Source organism: Amborella trichopoda, chromosome 12, assembly GCF_054954075.1.
Source record: "Amborella trichopoda isolate Santa Cruz 75 chromosome 12, AtrichopodaSantaCruz75HAP2 v2.0, whole genome shotgun sequence".
Lineage (NCBI taxonomy): Eukaryota > Viridiplantae > Streptophyta > Magnoliopsida > Amborellales > Amborellaceae > Amborella > Amborella trichopoda.
In genome coordinates, this window is record NC_142347.1 from 37,778,147 (window position 1) to 37,788,237 (window position 10,091).

A 10,091-nucleotide genomic window follows, 5' to 3' on the forward strand; every position below is an offset into this window, starting at 1 on the left:
GGCTTGTTTTATCTAGGTATATCCTGATCCCGTGAGGGTTGTATCAATTGGCAAGAAAGTGGAGGAGATCCTGGTTGACCCAGGGAACAAAGAATGGCTATCAATTTCTACTGAACTTTGTGGGGGTAATAGTTTTTTCCTTTTATGTGGTAAATTATCGTGTCAATAACAACAGTTAACTTCATCAAAAAAAATTTATCGTGTCAATAACAAGATCCAGTGGAGCACACACACCGCCCCCCACTTCCCCCCTTCTCTTATTTTCTAGTTCAACTTGGGATGCTGCAGGCGATGATCAATGCCTTAACTATTCAATCCCAAGCCTGAGCCCGATCCTATCCTCTCTCTCTCTCTTTGTTTTTTTTTAAGGTAGTTCAGCTATAGGATTCGAATTTGGGATGCAGTGTTGCAATTATGAAGGCCTTAACTAATCGTGCCCAAGCCCGATCCTATCGTCTCTCTCTCTCTCTCTCTCTCTCTCTCTCTCTCTCTCTCTCTCTCTCTTTTCTTTGGGCAGTTATGGGATTGTAAGTTGTGAGGCAGTGTTGCAATCATCAATGTCTTAAGTAATTAAGTCCAAGGCCAATCATGTCTCCCTTGCTCTCTCTCTTTCTCTCTCTCAAATTAGGATAATAGGTGTTATGGGTTGCTTTTTGTTTATAGCTGGTTCCTTTTTGTTCACACTTCTGATTTTGTTCTTTTTGTGTGATAGGCACTCATATATCAAACACAAGAGAAGCCAAAGCATTTGCATTGTTATCTGAAGAAGGAATTGCGAAGGGTGTTCGTAGGATAACAGCTGTTACAACTGAATGTGCTTTCAAGGCTATGGAGACGGCACAGTCCCTTGATGAAGAAATAAATGAAGCATCCATGGGAGAAGGCAGTTTACTAGAGAAGGTACAGTTATCTGGAACCTTATATTACATGGTTGCGGTTTGTATAGTGCCGAGGCTCTAAACAATCAAATTAGAGCCCACTTTCAAATAGTGTCGAGAAATGTAGTTTGAATACTGAAAATCCTTGTGATAGCCTTAAAATATATCTTAATCTTCAATTATAAAATATAAAGCTTCAAAAATAGTGTAGATCGAGCAGATCTATGAAAACTTGAAAAAACTTAAAAATTGACAGTCCAAAATGCATTACAAAATGCACAGTTTCCAAAACTTGAAATCTCTTTTTTCTCATGTCCATGCATCTTGATGTCGAGATTATCAATTTGAGGATATTTGTGCATGAAAACAATCTCTTCTAGTGATATTTTTGAGGTGGGCTCTAATTTAATTGTTTAGAACCTCGGCTCTATGTAAACTTTTCCCATATTTACATATAGCTTAGTTTGCATTCCCAAAGTTAAGCTGATCAATAAAAGAAAATGATATGATGGATCAGCCATAAGTTCTATTTAGATATTTCATGACTCAGTTCTTTTAATGCTTTTTCAACTGCAAAAGTCCTATTTGCGATGCTCAAGTTTGAAAATTGGTAAAAAATGGATAAAACATTGGTGCTGGTACTCTCTATATTGCACCTACCTTACTCTTCTTTAATTATTTGAAGGGAAAAGATCTCAAGCAACAAAAGAATTAGTTGATGCATCACCTATTATAAAATCCTCGTTTTAACAATTTATTGTTTATCTAGTTGCAGCATTGCATCCTATCTTGAGTCCTGAGTTTCAAGCCGGCAAAATACTTCGCACTTTTACTCTCTTAACAATTTAATGCAAAACCCATTCATTCTTTGATTTTGTGCCAGAACATGTGGGTCACTTTATAAGAATGTAAAAGAGCTTAGCATTGCGTTCTATCTTGAATCCTGAGTTTCAAGCTGGCAAAACGCTTAGCTCTTTTACTCTTATAACAATTTAATGCAACATCCATTCATTCTTAAAGTTTGTGCTAGAAGATACGGGTCACTTTATATCAGTCCTTGAGTAATGCATTTTTTTTTTCTTTTTGGTTTTTAATTGGTAGCATTATTCTTTTTGTTATCCCTCTGGCTGTTCATTGTTGATGGTTCCCAGCTTCTGCCGGGGTTATTTGTGTCATACTCAACAAAATCTGATGTTTTCTTTTTCACACATGTGAGAAGATTTCTGCAAATATTTTTACCCATCCATATTTTCAGCATTCTTTTATGGTAAACCATTGATTTTCATATTTAAACTTCATTTTCTTTTTTCAGAAAGTAGCTTCTCTGAAAAGCCGGTTGGATGCAGCTGCTATTCCGGCAGCTATGAAAGCTGATTTAAGGGCCAGAATTTCTCAGCTTCAGGTATATCCTTCACAAATAACCACCAGCCTTTAACAAAATCTTCTAGAATTGTCTTAGTTGAAGAAAAAAGAATTATAATAATAATTTTGTGTAAAAAGTTCTGAATATCATTGTGGCGAGTACTTTATTCAACTTCCTTATTTCAAGGATAAAAAGTAGAAATTAACCATTACAATGAAAGAGATAAAAAGTAGAAGCTGCAAGTGTCATTGTCATTTCTAGTTGCAAGTGGGTCATTCGCATTTCTTAGTCGTTCATTTGTGAAATTGACACGGACTATGTGGACTATATGTATTTCTTCAGGACCAAGTTAGGAAAGCACAAAAGCAGATAGCAGAGGGAAACCTACAGAAGGCAATCAAGGCTGCCATTGAAATTGCGGAGACAGCTGCTTCTGAGGGAAAGCCTTTCTGTGTGGCACAAATTGATGTTGGTTTGGATACAAGCGCGGTCCGTGAGGCTGTTGTAAAAGTCCTGGAAAAGCAAAAGGTTGTTACTTGCCTCTTATCAAATACATAGATAATGACGATGATGCTGATGATTGTGATTGTTGCTGTTGATGGTTGTTACTTGCCTCTTCAAATACGTAGATGATGACAATGATGCTAATGATTATGATTGTTGCTGTTGATGGTGATGATTGTTGTTGTTTTTGTTGTACCTAAAGTTTGCTATGTTATTATGTTGGTTTGCTACGTTATCATGTTAAATTTGCAACAATTCACTTTTGATGGACTGAGTTGAGGAATGATACAACCCAACTGTCTGATGGGTGACTAGATGCCAGTCAGCTGTTGGAAACCGGAGTTGTATTTATTGTTTTTGTTATTATTGTTGAGGACATTATAAAGTAGCTCCATGCACAAGGTTATACTCCATACGCAATATTAGAGAAAAGCCCTTTTGACCCTGGGAGAGGAGGTTATACTCTGGAGTCTACACTCTATACCTTATAGTCTATAACACAATGAAATGGAGGATCAAGTGACTATTTGGGGCTCTTTGGTGGGCCCCACTTTCTGTCTAATGTTCAGTAGTGTCCATCGTTTCGTTGGATGGTGACGACCTGATTTTCAATGAGGTTACCTCAGCCCCTAGGACTACTATATATATTTAAATAATACTACTATTAATACTACTGTATATACTTAAATATTACGATTAGTACAACTGCTATTGCTATGACCCTTATCATGTGAAATGTAACTATATTGTCACATCTTCAATGTGAATTTGCAGGGGATACCTATCATGATAATAAGCACTGATGCAACATCCAACAAGGCCGTGGTTTATACAGGGGTACCGGACACTGTAGAAAAGAAAGGTTTGCTCCCATTGGAGTGGTTGAGGACAGCTTTGAAACCTCTCAAAGGAAAGGGGGGAGGAGGAAAGGGTGGAATCGCTCAAGGACAGGTGTCTTGCTTGAGTGTAGCTTTTTTGTTTTTCCCATTTCTTTTAATTTTTTGCTCATAAATGTCCGAGTCATTGAACTTTCAGCAGAAACCTGGTTGTAATGGTCAGTATCCATATGCAAGCCATCATACCAGTAAGTTTTAGGGAAAACTATGCATACTCCCTTGGACCATACTTTCTAGGCATGGACCCTACAATAGTTTTAAAACTACACAACACAACTAACCCAATTACTATTTATTTTTGCAGCCAACCCCCTAAAGAAGAAAATAGCTTTGTTTTCCAACCTTCCCCCCCCCCCCCCACACCCCCCAAAAAAAAAAAAAAATTCTATGAAATTGCATTTAATGTGGGCCAATTTCTGTGTCGTCATTTCAGGGAAGCGATGCTTCGAGGGTTACGGATGCCTTGGAGGCCGCGGAGAACTTTGCAAAAATGAAGCTCAGTTAATTTTAAACATAGTGATTAATGAAGTATTTATATAGAGAAGAAAGGGAAGAAAAGAGCAGAAGCTGAAACATTTCATATCAAATCGAGGCAAATGCCTCCACTGTTTTTGTTGTTTGACTAACGAATTTTTGGTCCTTGCAAGGAAACATTGATAACGATAATTGAATACATCATTTAGGGTTGTGCCAAGTCTTTATACTGCCATTTATTAATTCTTTTATGAGCTCTCTTAAGTCTCTATGTTGCATCATTGATACCAAAAAGTATTGCTTAACAATATAATTTGTATTCATCTTGTTAGCCCCATCTAACTGTCAATGGCTTTAGACGTTTCCTTTTTTGTTTGTGCTACGTTTCTTCTTTTTCTTCAGCTTCATTTACCAGCCTGGCTATTGTTGCTCTTATAAATTATGACTTTCTTTTTCATTCACTCTACATGGATAGTCTGTTTTTTATACTTTGTAGAACTTCGTTTCTGGTTACACAATCACACACGCACACACAGTCTCTCTCTTAAATTCTTGTGATGTACTTGATATGGAAAAATATTGGAATAATATATGTACGCAGTTGCATATGTACCTACACAACTTGGGGCATGTTGGTTTTGCCAGAAAGTGCTATGTGAGATGCTAGTTTTCGGTGTTCTACATGCATAATTTTTGAAGAAAATTATTAAACTCTTGATTTTACTGTCTTTTTATTTTTTTGAGGAACTATCATTTCCACCCATCTTTGGATGGATAGTTTATGCCCAGGGGGATGCAAATGTAGAAATGTGTTCCCCCGTTGCTCATCATTTGACCTTTTTGGAAAAGTGAGGTAGTTTACATGCATGTTTATCTGAAAAGTGAGCAGCTAGGGACTCCCTTTTTGCAATCTCTTCCAGAGAAATCAGCGTCGTATGTAGTTTGTGCCAGAGCTCTTTCCCAAGCAAATGCGAACGAGCTTTCCCAGGGCTTCTGGAAAGTGCTTTCACGATTAACAAAGAGTCCTTAATGTTGCTATCTTTTGACTCGTTTACGTTTGTGTCAACTTATATACCCACTTCATGGTAGTGGAATCCGGGGGTAAGATGGGCGACCCAGCAGGATCAGGGAGCCGATCCAGGCACGTTAAACTCGGATTTGACCTGCCAGGTCCGGGCTGAACCTAGACCCAGGTTGTCTAACGGGTTGACTTGACCTGTTTTTTACCCGTAAATTGATGTTCTCCGATTCAAGCCATTGCAGGCAGTTTTACACACAATAACTGTTATTGTTTGATCTCATGCCGATGATGGTGACTCTCAGCTTTCATTCATAAAAAAAAATACTTTGACAGCAAAAATTGAATGAATTTGTAGCTGTTATTTGCAAAATGTGATACATATCCGTTATTTTGAAAGCCTTATTTAACAATTAGAAGTATAATTTGTGAAGCATTTTCAGTGGTTTTTTCCATTTATTCAATTATTTCCTGCGTTGACTCTACGCTTTTTTTTTTTTTTTGGGTTTAAATGCCCATCTTCCCAATATAACAGCCATTACCATTTTAGGGCCAGCCCGTCTCATATGATGTTATACCTGGTTTTTTTTTTTTTACGGTGGCTGCATTGTACTCCGGGAAATTCAAGCACAAGATATTCAAGTTGTTCTCTTTCTTTTTTGAGAAACCAGCAGTGAGCTGCACGTTCTAACCTGTGTTGTTTTTTCGGGTAAAAATATACACTGTTAAAAATTATTGTCAAAGAGAGATTTATAGTTTTATTTTTATTTAAATTCTTTGTTTTTTTTGTTTTGGAATGCTAACGGCTACTTTCATTAATAAAAGGAGCAATAAAATTCTTGTGTTCTAATAAAAACGCAAAATGTTTGACAAATGCTCTTAAGTGAGTATTTTACATGGTTATAAATGTTTTACAATTAAATCTGAAATACTCTATATAATCTAATAAGCGCTAAAGCTAAAGGGCATTCAGGATTATCTTTCCATCTGTTAGAAAATACTCTCTCTCTCTCTCTCTCTCTCTCTCTCTCTATATATATATATATATATATATATATGTTATTCTTTCTATATCTTCAATAGTGAAATCCTGATAAATTATATCATGAAAATTTCTTTTCTTTTCTCTTCGTTTGCTCTTTGTTATGTATTTCCCTTCTTTCTTCAGTTTTCTAAAGTTACCTAAGAAAGCCACCCTTATAGTTTAGCACATGCTATATTTAAATTTCGAACAATTGCAAGGGTTATGAGAAGATGTGCAATTGGGCAAGTTTGTATACATCTAAGCTTGAATACTTGCAAGGTTTTAGAGAACTTTCTTACATAATCATGTGAACTTCTGATGTTGAGCTGATCTCTTGATGGTAATTTATGTGCTGCTTTTCTTTTAGGGAATTGATTAATGTAATTTTCCACTCATTTATAGTTCTCTCCCTCACTCATATTTCAACACTAAGCAATTTCTATTAGCTATATGTTGTGTTATACAGTTTATATTTTTCATCATAACCCAATGAGGATGAGGCGTTCTCCTCCATCAACATTTGACCCATTGATTGCACAATAAATGAAAGACATATTTATAGTTATGACAATGATCATATGACTCATAGGATACCGCTATGTAACCATAGTAATATTTGTTTTCATCTTTTCAATCTCTCCTCAATATTGAAAGGAAAACTGTTTCATGCGGGCTGGACCGCATTTCTATATATGCGGTCTAGAAAATGTAAAGCATCTATCTTAAAGTTGGATGCAAGTACGTGTTCCATCTAAAAACAATGGAAACTAACAGTTCAAATGTTTTCTTACTAGAATTATTATATCTAGTTTTTAAATTTATTAATTTTTTCACATTCATGATCTCTATGTTAGAGATTACATGTCATTAAAAATTGAGCCCTAAAATCCATCTCTAAAATAGATTTATTAAGAGGCCTGCACTTCTACATATGCAGGCTTGATCGTATAGAAACCGGGTCTACAATTGATATTGCACAGTTCTTGTGAGTTATTTTCTATAGCCCATATGTTGCCCATAACTTCAAGACCATGAGGTTAACATGGAGTATTACCCTACCCAAGACCATTTTAGGACTAATCAACCCCCCCAAAAAAAAAAAGAAATATGCATTGCATTGTTTTGGTAAGTATAAACAAGAAATATGCATTGCATTGTTTTGGTAAGTATAAAGGTTAAAAGTCAGCGGGGATTTGGGCCCTACCCCTTGGTGAGAATGAAGTCAAAGACTCCATCATAGAGTTCATTGTTACTACCACCAAGGCCTCAACCCATTCTCATAGTGCATTCCTATGAACTTTGTAGATTACCTTTCCTAATCTCTTTTTTCCAATAGGTATTATATGTGCTATCTTTAATTGATTAAAAACTAATGATTTTATTTCATGTAGAATAGATAAATAATGTTAACTTATTTTTCCTAAAACGTAATGATTTTAGCAATCTTGTAAAATGAGATCTTTGCTCGACTAAGTATGTTTTAAAACTTATATTTATAATTTGTTAATTTGAAATTTATAAAATTGAGATGTATTTTAAATTCAATGTGAAATTAGGATATATATATATATATATATATATATATATATATTTTTTTTTTTTTTTTTGTTTGAAGAAACAATGTGATTTCCAAAAGTACACTAACACTTTTTATATATTTTTGGAATTTTTTTAAAGCCAAATCCAATCGATTTGGCCAATCCAACAATCCGGACTGGTTTTTGAGGTGCCTGATCTGGATCACCGATATGATTTTAACTCATTGGTTCCAGTGTTGGAGAACCCTCCAAATTAATCATCTTGATCTTATGGACATGAAAAAGAAAACGAATTTCAAATCCAAAAAGTAGTATATCTTATAACAAGTTTTTTGGACCATCTATTTTTAAGATTTCCAAATGTTTATTAATCTACTCAATACCGTTTTTAAAATTTAAAACTTGGGACAGAAATAGATTTTCACGCCATCATATCCAACAAAGATTTCTCTAAGCAAATTTTAACACCTTACTTCTATAGTGTTAGGAGACAACCTTATAAATCTCACGTTAAAGGGAGACCTTCCATATTCATCTTATCTTCTTTCGCATTTTCAGTTATTCGAGAGTAAAGGTTTCTTGTCATTCTTGAGACTTACGCAACCATACAATTACATTCGACGAGGGTCAATTGAATGTTGGGCACAACTATAAATAAATAAAATACGAAAAAAGTTCATATAAAGTTGTAATTTTAAAATATAGAATTACATATGTATCTCAAAAATCCATCAAAAAGGGTTGTTTTAGAGTTGAAAAACCCTCTAATTGATCATCTCGACATCGAGACGTATGAATATGAAGAAAAAAAGAAAGAAAGAAGAGATTTTGAGTCCCATAAATAGTGTCCATTTTACCTTCATTTCTTATTGAATTCCTAAAAAATAATATTTATAATGAATTTTAATAATTTTTTTGGATTTTTTTGAAGCTTTATTCTGACCGATTCACCCGATTTCCTATCCGGATCGTTGATTCCAGATCCGAATCGGTTTTTAGGTGCCCGATCTGGGTCACCGATCCGTTTTTTAAACCATTTTTGAAGTTAAAATTTTTATAATTAGATATAAAAATATATTTTTAGATAATTCTAAAAAAAATTTACACCAAAATTATATGTTACGATTAAATTTGGAGGTGCGCGTGTTGTTTACACCAAACTGTGGAGATTTGGTTTTCCATTTATTTATAGCCATATGGATTTGTTTTTTCATTTATTTATAGCCATATGGACGGCTCGAAATCAAAGCAAACATAAATAAAATAAAAAGGAATAAAAATCTATGGCCATATGGACGGCTCGAAACTCGAAATGAAAGCAAACATAAATAAAATAATAAGAAATAAAAACGTCGACAGCAGGGTTCGAACCTGCGCGGGCGTAGCCCAACAGATTTCAAGTCTGTCTCCTTAACCACTCGGACATATCGACATATGTAATTTAACTGGCAAGCTTATTTATATATATCATTTAATCTCCATAGACAGCGATTTTATGACTCACTCAACTAGCATGTTCAAGATATTTCGGAATAGAATATTCAAGATATTTATGAATAGTAAAGAGAAAGGCTTATCTACTTTCGCTATTGGATGAGATTTCTATACTTCCCCATCCAGCCAAGCAAATAAGTCAATGGCTGTTTGATCTAAATCCGATATCTCAAAGTATTTTTATTTTATTTTACAAATTATATGAATGTGAAATTTGGTATGTACCATCATCTCATTGGGAGACACCTAAAAGAAATATAAAAAAGTATTTTCAATAAAATAAAATGACCAAACTTCCCATAAAACTTTCAAAGGTATTGTGGTTATTTTATTTTATTGGGAATATTTGTTTTATAGTTTTTCCACATATGAGTTTAAGAGAGGAGTGGACACCCAAAAGTTGGCGTTAAAATGGTTCGTAAAAAAAATATTAAAAATAAAATAGTGTAGAGGGATGACATGGTAATTGGATCCATCTCAGCTCATTTAGATCGGACGGCTAGATAAGGAGGGGAAATATAGAAAGGTTGCGAAACTAAGGATAATTATTTTATGAGCCATTTAGATTGTGAAATAGTATAGGAAGGATGGTCGAGACTGCATGATAGGAGGCAATCTAGATGGCTTGTATTCACTACAATTGCCAGAGGTCCTAATGGCAAAAAATGACAAGGAGATGATCGATACCGCTTAGGAGTGGATGTCCTCTAATTTCGATTTGCATGCAAGACAAGGTATATCATGTGTGTACGATGTTGGGATTAGGCTTAATCATTGTAAGAGGTTCCTTAACTTCATCTTAAGTTACATATAGTAGGAAAATCATAGAACAATAAAGATGGTGGGGCCCAATATTACTCCTGTCAAGAAAGGTCATGTGCTCAGACTAAATTTTGTCCATA

At 34.8% G+C, this 10,091-nt stretch overlaps 1 protein-coding gene and 1 non-coding gene across 2 annotated transcripts in view; one reads left to right on the forward strand and one right to left on the reverse strand.

Annotated features, from left to right (window-relative positions):
* ALATS (Alanyl-tRNA synthetase) overlaps positions 1–4,450 on the forward strand; it is a 28,340-nt gene extending 23,890 nt beyond the window's left edge. Inside the window, exons 18-23 of the mRNA XM_006826608.4 lie at positions 17–125; positions 713–900; positions 2,191–2,280; positions 2,584–2,769; positions 3,520–3,696; positions 4,075–4,450. Of these exons, the coding sequence (XP_006826671.2) occupies positions 17–125; positions 713–900; positions 2,191–2,280; positions 2,584–2,769; positions 3,520–3,696; positions 4,075–4,146 (822 nt within the window). The 3' untranslated portion in view covers positions 4,147–4,450. The remainder of the gene's footprint in view (positions 1–16; positions 126–712; positions 901–2,190; positions 2,281–2,583; positions 2,770–3,519; positions 3,697–4,074) is intronic.
* A 4,595-nt stretch (positions 4,451–9,045) lies between these two features.
* TRNAS-UGA (transfer RNA serine (anticodon UGA)) lies at positions 9,046–9,127 on the reverse strand. Its single transcript has one exon. It is a non-coding gene; the product is annotated as a tRNA-Ser (tRNA).
* Between the last annotated feature and the right edge of the window lie 964 nt (positions 9,128–10,091).